The 19526-nt window shown below is 44.6% G+C and overlaps 1 protein-coding gene across 2 annotated transcripts in view; it reads left to right on the top strand.

Moving 5' to 3' along the window:
• The first annotated feature begins 9971 nt into the window (after positions 1–9971).
• The window catches only part of ssbp4 (single stranded DNA binding protein 4), an 88360-nt gene continuing 78805 nt past the window's right edge, over positions 9972–19526 (top strand). For both annotated transcript variants that reach the window (XM_041934604.1, XM_041934603.1), the window contains exon 1: positions 9972–10099. In XM_041934604.1, coding sequence (XP_041790538.1) covers positions 10044–10099 — 56 coding nt within the window. In that variant the 5' untranslated portion in view covers positions 9972–10043. The remainder of the gene's footprint in view (positions 10100–19526) is intronic.

Genomic DNA, 19526 nt, shown 5'->3' on the forward strand with positions numbered 1-19526 from the left:
TCTCTCTGCCAGTCGGCTGGTGTAGGTGTTAAGAACGTTAAGAATGGCTGTTTACTTTCTGTGTGGTATTATTCACATCACTGAGCCCTCCGCCTCCCCCCTGCCCCTCCTCTGTACGGTGACAGGACCACGATCCGGTCCGCCCACCCCTAACACCCACCCTCGCGCACACCTCCAGCTATCGTGTCAGCGACTCTGTCCCCTCGGTGACCCTGTCTTTGCATCACACACAGTTTAGAAGTTAGTCAAATGTACAAGCAGCTGACAAGTCCGCTAGAATAAAACACAGTTGACAACAAGTTAGTCTCACTCCATTGTCTCCATCAACCCATTGCTGCATTTTTAGAAATACCAATCATACCCCTTGGTATACTTCCATGTTGCTGTAATTGATTTGTAGTGTTTTTGTTGTTTTTTTTCCAGGCGTTCTGGCTGAAACGATGGCAAAAAATCTGAAATCGCAGGCAGGAGATGGAGTTGACTCATGGCGATGACTCTGAAATAAAGTGAAATATTTAATGGCTGTGAAAGTTGCAGGTTTCATTTTCTTCCCTGTGTGAATGGCAGTTTCATCACTGAGGGCTTGTGTTGTGAAGCCCGAGTAGTGAATGATGTTCATAATGGCACCAGTTCTCTCTTGTAGGGCACAGAGGAGCAGACGACCGTCTATCCCTGACTCCCTGGTGTGACAACCCCCATTACCCGTCTGCTTAAACCCCATCCCCCCTCTGCAACACCACACACACTCACACACGCACACATATACATGTACACATAGGCCCTCAGGGCAGTGGGAGGTCACAGTGCTCCGTGCTGCCTGGCAGTGGTGTACGAGGGCGCGTGGGAGACCTGCAGCAGAGACAAACTGTGCTGCAGAATGTATGCACGCGGTAGTGTGGGCACGCATGCTGGCAAGCGTGCTCATGTGCATGTTTTGGAACGGAATTAAAAAATGTGACAGGGAGCAGGGGGAGGGAAATGAGGGGTGGCATTGGAGAGAGGCTGCTAAACGGAGAGCGGGGACGGTGGGAGGAGTGACTTGGCACGGCATGTTTTTTGCGGGTTCCGCCGAGGCGTGTTTTTGGCGTGGTGGCTGCCTTCACGCCGATGATGCAATTTCACTGGCAGGCGGGCGCGTGTTCCTCTGCCACCGCCGCGCCGGCCCTTATCAGAGTGTGACTGCGGTTCGCCAGTTCCCTCCAGGTCCAGCTTAGGGGATCAGGGTACCGCAAAGCCTGTTACAGAAACAGCTAGCTGCCACTCTCACTTCTCACTCAGCGCGGGCCGACTGCAGCCCGTCGTCCTCCTCAGCGCTGTCATGGTAATTTGACTCCATGTCTGAGGAAAGCAAAACCAATATGTTGTGGTGGTAGGGAAGTCAAGGATGGTGGGGTGGAGCATGGTGGATAATGGATAATGGAAGGAGAGAGAGAGCAGGCACAGGATTTAACCACATGTTTCAGTGTGGCTCTGTCGGGTTGGGCCTAGCTGTTTGTGGTTCCCATCTAAAACTAAGCAGGAAGCCGCACTGGAAAAATCCAGAGCAATTCTTCCTCACAGTTATCGCCCAGAAATAAAGGGGATCTACTGGTGGTGACATTACAGCCGTGTTTGTCTGTGATGTATCAGTCACAAAGGAAATTCCTCTGGTGAGATCAATTCCAATACTGTCACTGCAGTGGCCCATCTGGGGTCTTTCTCTCTCTAACATGCAGAAATGTTCCTCTTTAATCCTCCTTTTCTTCCCTCCTCTCAGCCACGCTTTCCTGTCAGCCTTCTTCACTCTGTCAAGCAAATTTTTTCACCCAAGTAACCGTCCCCCTCCTCCTGTCCGTCTCTCAATGTCTCACTTCCCCTCTATGCCGTCCCTTCATTTTCCATGTCTGCAGAGGATGATGGGATGGCAGCTGTGGAATATGGTCGTCAACATGACTCTCTCTTCCCCGACTGTGCGAGGATAGGGACCCTCGCTCACACGTAGAAAAATGTGTTGCCTTCCTGTGTGTGCGTGTGTGTGCGTTCATTGGCAGGCGTGTGTTCATGCATGTGTGTGTTTATGCTGCGGTGGGGCTGTGCCACTTCCCACCGAAAGAAAACACATGAGAACATTACCACCGCCTCCCTCCCTCCCTCCTCTCTCTCTCTCTCTCTCTCTGCCACTGCACTTCTCCCCATTCTCGCTCACCCCCTCCCCTTTCTTCTTCTTCTTCTTCTTGTTCTTAAAGGTACAGGGACAAAGTAATCAAGTAGAGACAGAAAAGTGGAGGAAATTTCAGTTGTCAAAAAAACATTTAAAGGCAAACAGTTCAACAAACAACTTTAAAGCAGGATGGTGAGGTAAAAACAAATTCGCTGTCATGTTCTGTATGTGTGCTTGATGCAGCGTCATGTCAAGGCCCGACACACTGCGCGGTAACGGCGATCTTGCAGGTTCACTGCACGTCACACTCTGGGAGATGGGTCTAATAAAATATTGGTCTCAATCTGTGCACGTCATTCTGTCGTGCACGTCATCCCGTCGTGCGTTCCCTCTGGGCCGCTCTCATGTTTTTGATTGTGCATCAATTCAAAATTGCGCAACACCACATCAGCCACTGTATCCTGCAACACTTTGCAGCAGTTGACGCGACGTCAGAATTTTGACGCAGGCCACGGTGTGATCCAGGACCGGCGCGTTTCTTTTCAGCGTCAACTTTTGTCTGAGATTACCCAAAATCACGCAGTGTATGTAGTTCATACAGACATTAGAAGCTTGTGATTAAACATGAGCACCCTGGTTCACTTCAATGCCTCAGAGTACATCCACACTATGCTGGTTAAATTGTATATGCACTTTTTCTCTCTTTGTCAGCTCTTTGTCCACTATAAGCAGGTTTTTTTCTCACCCCAAAATGACATGACTCCAGAATGTATAAATCTTAAAATGATGTCAGCCAGCCAGAGGGTCAGAGGTCGTTTGGCAAACAACTTTCTGATGTCTCTAACTTTCTCCACTTATTCTAAATGTTGACATAGAAGATTATCCATTAACATATATTTATGTTGATTTTGGAAGCCGATGTCGTGACTATAAAGTCAATCTGTCACTCCAGACGGCGGCTGTGCAATTTTGTTGTTTGCCAAAGAAAAAGAGATTTAGGTGTTTTGATGTCATTCAGGTGTTTCATTGTGGACAGAGCACTCTGCCTCGGCCTGGAAACATGAACGTGGGTTAAGGTTAGGGCGGCATTTTGAAAATTAGATGTCATAACGTAGACATACTCTCACTCAACTTTTGACTCAATGTAATACCATGTCAAATAGCAAGGTGGCCAATCAAATACATGCAAGCATTTTTTATTTACTTTGTTCCTAACCTGACGTGCCAGATGGTTTGTTAGATAGAACCATCTGGGAAGTCGTCCATGGAAACTGTTTAGAAAAGGTCCTTCACTTCTGAAAAATACTTTGGTCAGTGATTGGATGAGCCATTTGTCTATCACTGTCTACAGCTACAACCAATCAGATCAACAAACCACATGACTTAGTAGGAGAGCCAGACTGTGACAGTTTTGAACCTCCCAACTGCTGGAGCCAGTTAGGGGAAGAGTGATGGAGAAAAGCCTTCAGTGCTGTTCTTTGCCCTTCTTCCAATGAAGAAATACTCTCCAGTTCTGATAATACTGATTGACAATACAATAATTGTCATTATGATAGCCTGTCACATGGTATTATGAACCACTCTGCAGCGTTACAGCACAAACTCATGAATCTGGTGCTCAAACTGGACTTATTTCGTCATCTCATTGGTGCCTGAAACAACATGACCCCACCAGTGGTGTTAATGCAGCCTTTTTTGATCAAAACACCTGGTAAGGCCTCATCTCTCCTCGCCTCAAGGGCTGATTGATGGTAAGGTGGCTTTAGCTGCTGGTAAATCTGAAGTAATGGCATATACAAGTTAAAAAGAAAGGGGAAATGTAACACAGATGCTTTTTACCCATTAAGGCTTTTCTGTTGTCAACTGAAATATGTGGAATAGTGTTTTTAAAGTTCGCAATGACTTTGAACATTTTTACGAGGCGGCCTAGAAGGAAAGATATGGGAGATGGATTTTATTATTATTTCTTTCATGTGTGGCTGCAACCTGTATCTGCAGAGGAGGCGCACAAAAGCAACGAGTGCCAAAGCTTGCTTTCTTTCTTTGTCTCTAATTATGGGAGCGCTGAAGAGCACAGTCTTTCTTCATCACAGCAGAGGCCCGCAGTAGCCGCTGGGTGTCAGATGGATGAAGCGAAGCGAGGGGGGTTGGGGGGGTTGGGGGGTTGGGGAGGGTGCCGGGTGTTTGGGAATGGCACAGATGAACTTGGTGACCAAGTGGAATGACGCAAATCAAAACAGACAAACAGACAGGAAGGCAGGCGGACAGACCTAACAGCTGGTAGGTAGGCACGCAGACAGACAGAATGGCAGACAGACAGACATAACAGACAGACAGTTTCATATTTGGGATAACAGTGCTTGAAGTTATGTAAGCAGCTGCTTACAGCTTCAAAATTCTTTCAGCAGCAGTAGATGTTTATCAAGACGGTGCAGTGTGGATGGATTTTTTTTTTTCTCTTGCAAACAATTTCCTACATGCTCAATGTTTTCTTTGGCTTCTGCTGAGATATGTAGTTTCTGCTATTAAAAATTAATTACCTTAAGCTGAGCATTATTCAAGCCTCGCAACGAAACAGAACCAAAAGAAAGAAACGATTCTGAGACGCTTGTTTCATGTCAGTGACTGAAATCCAGCCAGGGGTTAAATATATGTTTCGTATTATCGGCTGTAACAGCTGAATGATTTATTGATTGATGTCTCTCTGTGTTCTCTGGTGTCAATTTCACACTTACATGTAAAACAGCAGTAGCATCAAAGAGTTCGCCACATGCGCATGCCTCCCATTGTCTCCCGCTCTCTTCGTACATGCAAGCGCATGAACTTCCTCCAACCTGTTGACCCAATCAGCGACATAAAGAGGGGTAAGGAGCAGTTTGAGTACAACCAGCACACCCCTCTTCAGGAATCTGGCGCTTCATAATTCATTTAAAAGTGCCATTTTTCTTCTGTAAGGCAAGATGTCAAGGAGGAGGAGAGGAAAGATGGACTGAGAGCAAAGGAGAAGAGGAGAGGCGGATCAAGGGCCCGCTGCGAGTCAGGGCTGACTCATAGGGATTGTAGGGTGGAGGTTTTGCTGCTGCCTAGTGTTTGGTTGTTTTGGGGTTGTGTGTTTCTCTTTTTACTGGCACTGGAGAAGCGCCTCTACCACACACACACCCAAACCTAACCTACACGCATACATGCAGGCGCTGGGGACGCCTCCTGAGGCAGGTGCCGAGAAATGGGCCGAGAAAGGCATCCATTCGCTCGCCGCTGAATTATTCAACCTGTGATTAATTATAATTTGGCCCCACAAAGGCAGGGGCTGGGGGAATTCCTCTGTTGGTCTGGACTGCAACTTATTGTGTTTTTCCTTCCCGTGCAGGCCGACGTCGGGGCGGAGCAGAGACCTAACAGGGGTACTGGATGCCTGCACGTCTGACGCGGACCCTCTCTGCTGGAGCTGTTGCATAACATGAAAGTCTTTCATTGGGAAGGACCACATTCTGCAGACTGGAACAGAGCAACGAGAATTTAACACACATTTCATGGTAAAGAAAGCTAGCGTGGCCAGAGATGGCTTAGTGGTTTCTGGCTTTGCAACTCCATTGCTTGCCTGAGTGAAAGAAAGGCCACCAAAAGGGAAAAAGGCAGAGAGGGTGAGTGAAGCAGGGAAAAACAGCACATTTACCTCTAGATTCCTCCTAAAATTGTTATAAGTTGCCCAAATAATGACATGTTATCTTATTTTTATTCTATATTTCTCACATTAATTTCTTTGTTACCCTGATCCAGTGTAAAGAAATACCAGTGAAAGATACTGGCCTGCAAGGCGTGGTCTCTCTTACTTGAAATTAGATCTTATTACAGTTATAACATATCAGCACTACTATTACCTCTAAACTCTGATGTCAAACATGCATTGCAATCATAGTTTGTCAAGATCTGAACAAGTCAAATTCAGCCAAATTAAAGGGCCACTGATTTTACTCATGAAGTCCAGTTATTTTGTCACAAGCAGTACTGCTCAGCATGTGAAAACATTTAAATTAGATGTCCTCTGTGGTTCTGGAGGCGGCTCTCCAAAGTTTGCAAAAATAACACTGATTATGTCATTAGGCTCATCTCAGCTTGGGCTTGAGACTTTGACAAACTGAAGCTGTAGGGTTTGGGGAGGGGGGGGCTTAATGAAGGATGCTATTTAGTTGCATTATGGGAAATGTAGGATCCAGTGTTTTGGGAGCTTGACCCTCTGCTTCTTTGATTTTGATCCTTCTTTTTCAGATCCATCTTCCGAGTTCATCAACGCGAATTAGGTGTAATAGAAACTTGCCAGAGCGCCCCTTTAAGTACACACACAAAAAACAAAATAAGTGATTGCATAACCACCTTAACCCCATTGGATACTTCAGATCTGGTCCCTTCCTTGTGTCTCCTTCCTGTAGCCAGCACAGTATCACATGCTAATCTCTGTGGGCAGCCTGATAAGCGAGCATGCTATAGGATATTAAGAGTTAAAGATCACAAGCACATCCTGCCTTTAGGCCTGTTTGACAAATACCATAAGCACGCCTTACTATAAGGATCTAGTGGCTAATCGTTGATGCTATTATATAGAGCTGGTCACATTCGGTGATACGGAACAACCGGTGTGCCACCTCCCCACAGCTGCTTTGTAATTGGAGTCGGGGGTGTAAAAGTGCCAGGGAAAGTGGGTTGCCCTCGGGTCACTGGGGTGTCAGAGCTGCAATGAATAATAATAACCAATCCCCTTTAAGCTAACAAGAAATCAGCTAAAGATCTCATCAGGACCGTGGCCTTGCTCGAGACTTGAAATGTACTTTAGAAGCTCTGCTCCGGCTGTGGGCCGATCGCTCTCTATGCAGAACAGTGAGTATGACTTGGCACTGGAGACTGCTGCTTAAGCCTCCCTTGTGTTAACCAAGAACGCCCTTGATTAACTCATCGCTTCTGGACCCACATCCAACCCGCTCATTTTTGATTTTTTAATAATCTGAGTAAGAAGAAGCCGTGTGTCTCTTGCTGCTTCCAAAGCAGATTCAGGACACCTCAGAGCTGTTTGTGTGGTGTGTCGTTCTCTGACCAGACTATAACAACGACTGCTTCTCAGTTTGAGTCAAATCATTTTGAATACACAGCTAAACCGTGAACTCAGACAGTGATTATCATCAGACAAACACTCACCAATATCTGTATGTGTAGCTAATGTACCAGAAAAATCCATGAGGGTTTCAGAAAGCCCGATCCACATACCTGTTTGACAGTACAAGCATCAGTCATCCATATTGTAAACATCTCTCAAGCAGCTTTAAGTGCCTGCTGCTTTTTCTTAAAGCATGGGTCAAGAATTGGTGATAAAATGTCTTCCCACGTCCAGTGACCTGTATCAATGACCCACATCAAGATCAGGGTCTGAGCCACATCTGTAAAACGGGTAGCTTGATGAAGAGGCAATAACGAACTGACCACTGAGTAGAAAACTACCTGAGTCCTGTTCCAACCCCATATGTCCTTCAGGGGTATCAGGGGTCATCAGGTTTGTTGTGAAAGGGTCCCAAACAGATCCCAGTCCCTGTGTTGGGACCTGTGTGGTTGCTGTGGTGTAAATGGTCCCTGTGTCATGCTGAATGAAATCCACTGGTAACAGAAAGGGAATATGAAGCATAAATACACAAGCTGTTCTGATATTTAGAAACAAAAGATGAGGTGGAGGCAAAGAACAGTATTATGGGAAAAAGGCTGCTATGATGCACATACCGGAGCCACAATGTGAAATATGCCACTATACAAAGGAGTGGGTTTCCCTCCAGCAAGCCAGTCCTATTCTCAAGACACCTTGGAGAGTCTTTTTGCAAAGTGTTTAATATCATACTCACCTTGGGCAAGAACAGAGGCTGTGTTCAAGATGTTATCCATATGTTCATCAGTATTTCTGCATTGTCAATGAATAAGTGAACGATGAAGCAAATGTTGCCATGGCTAATGCATACTAATTTAGTGCAGTGGTTAAACTGACCAGAAAGGTGCGTTTGGGCCGTGAGCAAAATCGTTTTTCAGAGACGTCATTGTTGCATGTAAAGTTAATTCAAGAGAGTGCACACAGACAGATGGATACATGGTCCAGGCAATGCTAATTAAGGTGAAGACACATGGACTCCGAGTCATGAGGAAAGCTAGCTCCAGCTGACATCTGTACAGTTTCAGGCAAATGAAAGATCCACTGCTAGACGAGAATGTTGATATCAGCAACTTCTGCAAAACCCAAAATTAATGCTCCTGTTTTGTCCTCCATGTTTTTAAAATTGTTTATTTCTGCAATATTTTGGCATAGCAACTATAGTATTTGTAAGATAAGAGAAGGACCGTAATAGCAACTATGGTTATGGTATGGTTGGATTTGGTAACTGAAACACTTGGTTAGGTGTAAGGTAGGTGGGTAGTTACTTGGTTGAGGCTGTTATAATTAACAAAAACAATCAACTTTAATTGCAAGACAAAAACTTGTGTAAAACTTGAATAAAAACAGAATGCAGTCATTTTTCAACTGTATTTACTGACAAAGTGCCGACGAAGTGCCCCTGAGTCCATGCAGTAACATCCTTTATACAATCATGTGTTCACAAAGTGGTGAACCTCACTCCATCCTCGCTTGTGAGCGACTGAGCCTTTCCAGGATGCTCCTTTCATACCCAATCATGATACTATCACCTGTTACCAATCAACCTGTTTACCTGTGGAATGATCCAAACAGGTGTTTTTGGAGCGTTCCACAACTTTCCCAGTCTTTTGTTGCTCCTGTCCCAACTTCACTGAGACGTGTTGCTGCATCAAATTGAGAAGAAGCAGATATTTACAAAGACCAATGAAGTTGATGAGGTAAAACATTAAATATATTGTATTGGAACTGTTTTCAATTGAGCATTTATGGAAAAAAAATAAAAAAGTTAGAAAATGATCACATTCTGTTTTATCTATGTTTTACAGTTTTTTTGGATTGAGGTTGTATTTCCTGCACTGGCACTGAAAGCTGCCTCTGGATATAAGCCGTGAGGTGCAGAATCATCCTAACGTGAATCCAGAGGTCAAACTCATGCGAACGACACCAGGCAAAAATTCACTTGATGTTCAGTCTGAAAGAGGTATCTTTTAAGAATACTTCCTGTGGCCACACTATGCTAAAAAAAAAAATTAGCCTGTTCGCTGATATAGCAATGTAGAATGGTGCAGTAGATATTTTGTGATTGTGTCAAAGCAATACTTGTTACATCAAGACCACATCATAATCCAACAAACTGTAGTGAAAAACACCTTCGGTATCAGTGTGTGCAAACATGCAAAAAATGAGAGTAGTGTCAAAGTAAAAGTCCCACAAACCGAAGTCCTGGAATGTCTTTTTAGTGGAAACAAACATGCCGACTATTGCCGCCCTCCCAAAAGGAGCTGGCAATAGTCTTTAAGTGCAGAGCCTGTACCCGGCATGCCTTTCCCCATCTTCCCCCCTTCTCTCCTCATGTTTCTGAGGTCAGTAAACAAGAAGTGTGTGTTTCCCTTTAAGGAGCCCCCACCGTTTGCACAGCGGAGGGAGGAGGAGCGGGCCTGCGGAACAGCGGCTGAGGAGGGGAAAAAAAAATCCAACAGAGGACGGTTTCAAGTCCCCCCAATAGAAACTGTGCCTGATTTGTGGCCAATGTTGGAGATGTAAAAAAAAAAAAAAAAAAGAAGAGAAAGAGAGGGAGGGAGAGGAGAGAGAAGGAGGAGGGAGGAGGAGGGGGAGGAGGAGGAGAAGCGGGGAGGGGGGGAGGAAAAACACTAAAGGGGTAGCTATGGAGATGGAGCGTTTTCCTGGCTGCTTTCTTTGACAGGTGTTGAGTGGGGCAAAAGTCTTAAAACAGAATCCAGCATGTACGCCAAAGGTAAAGGAGCTGTCGTCCCTTCCGATAGCCAAGCGAGAGAAAAGTAAGTGAATTATGCGCTATATGTGAGAGTTTACCTGCTTATCATGCAGGCGAGGGGGGCAGAAGAGGGGAGTCCAACTTTCTAAACTAGGTACTGTAATTTAAAAGGAGTGTACTGTACTAAAGTGCGCTCCTCCGTGCGGTCCCCCCTCCCCTCCGACCACCTTAGAGGTGCGTCTCTTAAACTTTTTTTTTTTTAATTATGCCTCTTGTTTGCACTTTTGCGTTTTTTTACACAGAATATTTACTGATATCGTCCGTTGGTTCACGCTTGTTCTTCTTCTTCTTCTGCAACCTTCCGGAGAGCAACTATGTATTTAAATTGTATAAGCCGCTGCAGCTTTAGAAGAAGAAGAAGAAGACGCGCAATTTCGTTTCATTTAGGCTTCCACATGCTTCTGCACGGGCTGTGTGTGCTCGTCCCTGCGCGGACCGGGCTGCTCGCTCGTCTCGTAAACTTTCGGAGCTGAAGCCGCTGGATGCTTGAATCATTTCGTGTTTCCCGGATAGAAATCGGCCGCTCTGCTCGGGCTGTTCGCGGTGGTTCTCGAGGCGTGAAGCCGGGCGCGCACGCACCGTGGCGGCGGCGAGGGGAAAAGTTTTGTCCCAGTCAGCAGTCAAACGGCGGTGGTAAACTTTTCAGCATCCACTCACACGAAGGAGAGTCACGCTGCCACCGGTACCGACACTGTTTGTCCAGAAGCGGACTTTTAATTGATTGGCCAACTTAGGATCGCGTATTCCTGATCGTTATTGTGTCTGGAAATATTAAAAAAAAAAAAAAAAGAAAAAGAAATCACTACTGTGTTTTTAAATCCGGTGCAATTCCACCATGCTTTGTGCTTATCTTTTGATTTCCTTCTACCTTTCTCATAAAAGCAGATTTGTGCATTCATTGGCGCTTCTGAATAAAAGATTGAACAGCCTGTGTAACTTTTAAATGTCCCTCGTAGACTGGAGGCTGCACTGCTCCTCATGCCTCCTCTTTTTTTATTTCTACGCTACCTAGAATATTTCTGCAAAGGGGCCATTCAGATATTTGGACCTTCTTTGCATCCCAGCACTTCAGATCGGTGTAGTCTTTTATCATCATTAGCTATTTTTAAGCGCTAAACTGGCTGAGGTTAGAGGAGTGAGCAGGGATCCCTGCTGAGATGCAATTGTAATCCAAAAACACTGTCAGGTCCTGAGAGGCTGTGCTGCAACACAGCACCTCATACATCTGTAATAAGAACAAAATTTCTTAAGAGACTCTTGTATTTTTTTGATGCGTCGCCGTGTCATATTCAATTGATTAAGCTTCCTGGAGATGTGGCGCGCTTATGTGCTTAGTGTAAGCTTCCTCGAAATACTTACTTTGTACACTTCTGGTGCCACGAGCGTTCAATTTCACTCTGAATTCGCATCAGATTATTGGAAAATTGAGCAGCTCCGTGTGCGTTTGTGTCTGCGTTGAGGTGGAGGAGCGGAGCCTAAATGAAAACAGTCCCATGTGGTTTTACGAACAGCAGGCAGAGTGACCTTTGAACCAGCATATGATGCTTTAATATTGCATATGAACCATCCGCAGACGTTGGGCTGCTTTTACACCTGCTGGTGTGCTTTAGCACCGTTGCTCTATTTACGGCACGTCGAAAGCAGTAGATTATTTAAATGCTGTGTTTTTAGACAGTTTTTACTTGCACTTGCTTGCTCAGGCAGTGTGGATTATGTTCCATGTGTTATTGGGAGTGAAATCAGTGCAGAGGCAGCATGTATTTCAAATGATAGTGTAGGAGGAGGATTAATAATTTAACTCATGAGAAATACAAGTCTTTGGAGGACTGGAAATGATGAATGCTTCTGTGTTGAAGCCGCTTCTGAATAACAAAATAATTGAATTGGTTAATTTGAGTGTGTTTGCTTGCCTTCATGTATCAGAAACCCCACAGTACATGTCATCGTCTTTAAGCCTTTGTGTGCATTTATTTTAGTTCATGTGTGTGTGTGTGTCACAGGCCTATAGGTAACGTCCAGACATAATGGACGACGCCTGCCCTCTCGCCTCACCTGTCTTGTCACCTTAACCTGCCCCGCAGGGCCAACACATGTTTCCTTGTAAAAGTGGAGCTCACAACAGCTGCCTCAATGCATCACCGAATTAGCTCATATTCATATTTACATATTCATATGGCTCTTTACATATTCAGATACTTAAAAAAAAAGGAAAGAGGGAGCCCCGGATGGACTTGTAAGGACAGACTCAGTCATACAGTATGACAGATAGTAGCACAGCTGCAACTCTCGCTTAGAGGATTGATTATCAACTCATATACTTACTTGATTAAATAAACTATAAATGAGTGATATGATTTATGCATCTCTCTTGGTTTCATTACGGCTGGAATCAGTTCCAGTCAGCTGTTTGCTGCTACTGTATTTCAGCTCTAATCACGCATAGTAGTGGCTCTTCTCCCCCCGTGTTACTCAAGTATTGTTATTCCACTAATGTGCGAATGTTCCCTCTTAAGCTTATTGAGCGACGTGGACGCCGTGTTGCAGTTAGATCAGAGACACAAAACTTCTTGGAGGAACTGACGGTAGAGACTTGAGAAAAATGTAATTAGTCCAAAGCAGTGTTTTCCTTGTGCAGTTGAAAGCCATCAGACCATACAAGGGTATGGGCAGGGCATGAGAGCCGCCCCGCACCAATGGGTGCTACAAGGAAGACGTTGCAGGAGTGAATATATATAGTGTATTGAGTTTGTTTTGATTTTTGGAGCTACTTCCTCGTGCAGGTCCTGTAGTGACTTTTGCTGCTGTGGTCATTTTTGGACATGTCTCATTAGGTTTTGTTTTTTTTTCACATAAAGTATTTCAATGGCGTCACGTTAGAGTGACGATTCCGCTGCTGAAACTTTGCAGGGAAGCTGGATTAACGTCACTCTAACTGGATGTTGTGCAAGAGCCTTTGTCATTTTCACACCACTGTCTCCTTTAACTCCAAGTGAAGAGTTACTGTGTGTGCTGCAGTGTTGTCAGTGTTTCAGCTGCTGTGGTGTTTCTGTTAGCGCCTGGTGTTAGCTCCATGTTGCTACAGGTAATGATGATCTGTTGATTTCAGTAAGGGGCTGTCAGATTTGGTACAGTTGCTGCATATAGTCTGAAACCGTAAAAGTTTAGAGGACAAATCAAACACTGCTGCACCGCACAGCTCATCCTCCTGTGTTTAAAGCACTGAACGCTTCAGCTGTCAGCCACCTGAACGGTGTACAGTAAGTCTGAGGCTTGCTGCACGAAACGTTCCAATTTACAAGCTCAGGTGTGCATTAAAGTGTGTGGCGACACTGTGCACAAAGCCCTGTGTGTTTTTATTTCCTTTAAAACCTTGAAACCAAGGCCTGAATCCAAACAGTTTGCTTAGAAACACAACATAAAACAAACAGTCACATGTGCATTTCACACTTATGTGGATTCCTCCACACATCCGAGGCCTCGCCATACAAGTGGAACCCAGTTGCCTGGTTTCACTGTCTTGAGATCACAGGTAGCAGCATGACGGTGTGAGTGAAGTGTTTTCTTCACATATCCTTGACAAACATCATTGTGATCAGACATTTTGTAAAAAGGAAACATGCTAATAATAATAGAGGTAGAGGAAGAGTCGGTGCCCTTGCGACCAAAGAAATTAATTACTCTCAACACTTTTTTTTCCCCCTGCGTTTCATTGAATTTAATTTGAACAGGGGTAATACAGCAGCTTCAATATTAATGTCACCTTATTATTTAGTAACTGGAACCTCTTTGAAATATGCACTGATGAATCCGGCATCTTAATTAACGGTGCCATTCACAAAAATATTTAATGGCTTGATCAAACATCTCATTTTTTAAAAGCACGTTCTTAGTTCCTGAAAGAATTCTGCTCCCTGCGTCTGTTTCCTAATCCTCCGTGTTTGTTTACAGACATTTTTTGTGCGATTTGGAGTGTCGCTGGATTTGTTTGGGAAACCAACTTCAAGAACTTGAAGTTAATCAGTTTGTTTTGAACATGGGGTTCTTTACATCCTCCACTCCTCCTCTGGCTCCTCCCATGTATTTACATGCAGTTTAATAGGGATCTTCAGGTCTGAATGCATGGTTTTGATTCTACACAGATGGCTCTGCCATCTGCATTTTAGCCTTTTGAGGGAGGCATAAAGCGCCGCGCACTAACATAGGCAGAAACACTGCACTAAAAGTAAAGAAACCCTTGATTTACCCTCGGCACCCTTTGGCTGACTGTGCTTTCATTCAGATATGTCAACAGTCAATTAATGCTGCCTTTCGTCAGCTGCTTTGGGTGCATCCGCACAAATTTGTTAGTTTTCTCACTTGAAATAAAAGAGACAGTATAAATATTGAGACAACGTGCCTGAAGTTGTTAATCAGTTTGGCGACAGAGTTCACAGAAGAGAAGTGTGCGCGACTCTTATCAGCATGCAGAGAATAGGATCTGTCTGAACAGTGAACAGATACACAAGACTTCATGTGTTCCCAAAGATAAAGTCTGTTTTTACATAGAAAACAAGCCATTCTTTCTAAAGTTTGGATTATTTTTTTCTAAGTTGCATCATGTTGTTGTCCTCGTTAACGGCTGTGGGAGGAGGCTCTGGTGATAACAAAACTATGTCAGCTATGTCAATATAATCTCTTATCACAAATCATTATAAAGCTCTCTCCTCCGCCTCTTTCGCTGAAAAGCTGTTGTCGTGAGTGGAAATCAGAGTTTTCCTGACAGCGAGCGAGTTATCAGGCTGTTAAACTGTGAGGTTAGAGGACGTTTACAGGTGAGTCTGTCTGCAGGTAGCGTCGCAGAGTCAGGCCTGCAGCTGGTGGAGAGCACATGGGTGTGTGTGCTGGATGCTCGTGTGTGTGTGTGTGAGACAGTGTGTGGATTAACCCATGGCTAAAGCCACGCGTGTTTACACGCCTATTGACACTGATTTGTTTTGACAAAGGAACTGCCATAACAAAGCCAAGCAAATATAAACTGTGTGTGCAGTGGGAATAAGCTTCAGTGAAACGGCTTCACAGTATCACAGGTGTCTCACACAGACATCCAGCCTCTCGTTCAGCTTCAAGTGATACACCACTACATTCACACCCGTTCACCACTGTAGTGTCAGATCCGTGCCGCTTTTAAATGCTTATAAATATTTAATATTCAGGAAATAATATTTTGTGTTTTCATCCAGTTATGTTTAGTGTTACATTCACTGCGCCACTGGACATATAAATTATAAATGCTGTACGTTTTTAGTCTTTTCTGAAAGGTGTAGATTATATATGAAAGCAGATGCAGTTGCTGCTTAAACCTCCTCCATCACTTCCTCCATGCATACCTTACCCCAGCCTGCCCTTGCTCTCGCTGCTGAATTATTGAAACGAAGACATGGAAGTTAATTTGCTAACTGTCTGTGCTTTAGCTGGCTAAACTCAGCTGAGATGCCCTTGTCTCTGGGGGCGAGGGAAGGAAAGGGAAGGCTGGATGGGGCAGCCCGGGGCTAAATGTCAGGTGTGTTTCCTGGGGACGGGGCAGTGGGAGAGATCTCCTTGATGTGTGGACACGGAGCAAAGTACTAGTTAGGCCACATGAGGTTAGCGTGAGGAGAGGAAAGGAGCTCAGAAATGCTGTAGCTGCCTCAGCTGAAGTCCCACCCAAGTTGCTTTTTTGGGTGGAAGAGCTGTTGCAAATGGTCTTGTAGCTCAAAGGGGAGCTTGAGAAACGGATGTCGTGCATGGCTTTGTGTCTCTTTCAACGTAAACAGCTTCATATTGTGAACCTTGACGGCCAGTCCAGTCAAAGCACGGGTCAGATGTCCGCCCACTTGGACTGATCTCGTGCTTCTCATCACGTCGTGCGCATCAGCATACTTTACTGGTAAATTTCATCTTTCATCCGGCTGACCTCATCCGAGGAAGGAGAGAGTGAAATGTGCAGTGGAGGAAATGCGAGATGCGGAGCGGCCTGCATGGTTGTGGTTTGTCTCGTAAGCATCTCATCTTTTATTCCTGAGTGACATGTGTAACTAGTGCAGGGTTCGCAGGGAAGGAATTCGGGTTTACAGTGTCCACATAGGGGAATAAGTTGAGGCCTCGACCTTCAGTTTCCCTCTGACGCAGCTCTCCTTTACAGCACAACCCCCTCCCGTGTCTCCTTTATCTACCTGGCCTTCCTCGGGCTCTGCTCCATCAGCTTGCAAAAAAAGTCTCCTCCTCAGAGTTACACTTACTGCTTCTGACAGAGTAACAAAAGGTGTCCCCTGAAGCCTGGATTGAATGAGTGTTTTTAAATAATGCATTGCAGCCGGAGCAGGTGCCCATCGCTAGGGCATAGAGCCCCTCAGATCACACCGGGCTCTGCCATGAAAATTTCATTGCCGCAGTGCTCATGGGAATCTCTGTTCGATCCTGGACAGCGCGGACGGGGCGTATAGGAGCTGACGCCTGCCGCTGGGTATTTCACACTGTAAAGAGGGCCTCGTTTTTATATTTGACACCAGCGGACTCCTCACTTTGCCCAGAACCCTGAAAACTTAAACATCCCCTGAACTGTTCGGGCTGATGGAGCAAAAAGGAGGATCGAGGGTTACGTCAGCGTAACAGCGAATCACCAAAGAACACAGCCCTGGACCTGATAGCAGTGTTGATCCACTCATCTGTGTTGGCTTCAGTTATTACCGTGCACTCACAGCTATTAAGGTTTATGACCAGCAGGGAGATATATGTGGACTTCTGTTGCCCTGGGTGTTGCCCCTCAGGCAAAAGGCTGCCTTACCTTATTCCTCGAGGTTTTGGGGCAGTATAGCATGGATGCATGAAGGAGAACTGGATACCATGTTTAAAGATGGTTCCCCATTCATCCATATGATGATTGGTCACTGGGTGCATATATTGAAAGCCTGCAGGGGCTTCCTCATGCTTCCAGCCTGCGGACTTCTTGTTGGCTCCTTGTGCATATGAATGGGACAAAATCATTAAATCACATGGCTTCGCTCAGAAAACCGTAGTCATTGTTTTCCAGCAACTCCATTTACAATGCTAGATGGACAGTGTGCATCACGTGATGATTTCAGAAGATGCAATACCTCGCATGGCCACTACACCAAAATTGTTCCAGGGGCTTAGCATTCAAAACCTGAGAGAAAGACCGCAGTCACTGTTTTGGGCTGAAAAAAATCACTTACAGCTTCTTTTTGGTTTAAAAAAAAAATCTAGGTGTTATTTACAGTTGATATTCTCCCTGAAAACACACTAAAATCAGGCATCAATCAAAGATCAGGCGTTTTTACATGCAGTTTTTTGTTATACTGCCATTATTCTGAACAGTACGTAAACAATTTCATCATAACGTGTTTTTTGCCACCTTGCTATAAATGTGCATAAAGGTAGGAAATAACATTTGCCTGTCTTGAGTGAGCCTTCTGACCTCTCACAGCAGTCTTGTTGCACTAATTTTGAGACAACACGCAATTAAACGTGATAGACTTGTTCCTGAACACAACACTGATCAGTTTCACTTAACGATAGCGGGGTAGCCACTCCATCTCAGGTCAATATTAAACATTTACAACGAGCATTTTGCCCCTTCTTGCGACTCGCGCCTCTCATGCTCTGCTCATGCAATCTGCGAGCGGGCCTTCAGTAGTGACGCCTCTTTGCATAAACACTGACCACCCCTCCGTCGCCACATCCCCCCCAGCAAACGCACACACACCCAAATGAAACACTCTGTCCAACCATAAATCCTTGTATTGGAACAGAGTGTTTACACTATGTATCTGAAATGGGTGTTGATACAGTCGTATCTGATGTAAGAGTGAGAAATAGAAGACGCGATAGCATCTACTGTCTAATGCTAGTTGAAACTGGTTTGGACCAGACCTAGAAGATAATTTTCTTTTAGCAGATGGTTGTCAAGACATTGTAGTGAAATTCAGTGATATCTTTGAGAAGATAAAGAGTCAGGTTCTTCAACTGTGGCCCGGCTCATTATTGATTCATTCAGTATCATCCAGCATCAACCCAAACATCATAACTCTGTGTCTGCTCTGGCCTTGACGCATGTGATCAGCATAAAAACAGTCGCCCACCGTGCACAAAAGCACAGCAGCTCCCCTCCACTCTGTGTCAGACCTGGAGACAATTGCATACAGATGATTGCAGGCTGTGATGTGTGTCTGGGCCTCTCTGCGTTGTAGTAAAACTGTTGTTGCTTCGAGGGGTCGAAGGTTGCTTTTGTCCTGAATTGGTTAGAGCGAGAGGTTCATGTGTAGTCCAATCAGAGCCGGGAAAAATATTGGATATCTGAGACGCTCACGACGATTGCTGGTATTAAGTTGTTCTTCAGGTGAGCTCTGAGCTGCAGAAGTCTTTCAAGGATGAGCGAGTTCACAAGAAAGAAAGCATTCAGATCCTCTATTTAAGTAAAAATACTAATTCCAGGCTGCGTTCAATTATTATCAGCAGAATGTACTTGAAGTATGAAAAGTAAAAGTGCAGTAAAATGCTCGCTGTCAGTGTTTTAGTATTTAATATGTTCTTGTTTTTATTAATATCGCTGCTGCTTTAATGTGTGTGTTGCATGTTGCTGCTGTAGATGCTGGTGAGCTAATTTTAACTGCTTTAAATAGTGTTGGGTGTATTGCATCATATTCTGTAGGATCATCATCATCATATGCTTGTGGTGTTGCGGTCCTGTGAGGACCACGAATCTCTGCAAACTTTCATGAGCTCAGAGAAACAGCCTTGTTTTCCAGCGAATCCAAGGTTTTTGTTTTAAATAGTTTATTTAGGTTGGGGATTTAGGTTCTCAGCCCATGAAGGAACAGCTAATCCTTCAGTTTATCACAAACATTCAAAATCAACACATCTGGAGATTTGTGGTTTTCACTAGACAGGGAGAAAAATAGTAATCTGAAAAGTAACTAGTAACTAAAGCTGCAGTGGAGTAAAAAGTGTAATGTTTCCCTCTGAGGCGTAGTTGAGTAAAAGCATGAAGTTTCATAAAAAGCAAATACTCATGAAAGTTCAAGCAGCTGGAATTTGAATTTAACTACAATGCTCGAGTAAGAGATGGTAATGGATCACATTCACAACAATCCACAGTCTTTTGTGGACTTCCTGCCTTTTTGCTTCTTTAGTTAAAAACAGGCTTTTGTTCCGTCTAACTCTGGACTGAAGTAGTTAACAGAATAGTTCAGCATTTGGGAAATCAGCAGCTTTCTTGCTGAGAGTTAGACGAGGACATCTTTACCACTCACACATCTGTACATGCGTATTTTAAACTACAGCCAGGAGACGCTTAGCTTAGCTTAGCATACAGACTGGAAACAGGGAGAAACAGCTAGCCTGGCTCTGTCTGCAAGTAGCAAAATGCACCTGCCGCGCTCGCTAGTAACATGTTA

Source organism: Chelmon rostratus, chromosome 4 (assembly GCF_017976325.1).
Source record: "Chelmon rostratus isolate fCheRos1 chromosome 4, fCheRos1.pri, whole genome shotgun sequence".
In the NCBI taxonomy this organism is placed as follows: domain Eukaryota; kingdom Metazoa; phylum Chordata; class Actinopteri; order Chaetodontiformes; family Chaetodontidae; genus Chelmon; species Chelmon rostratus.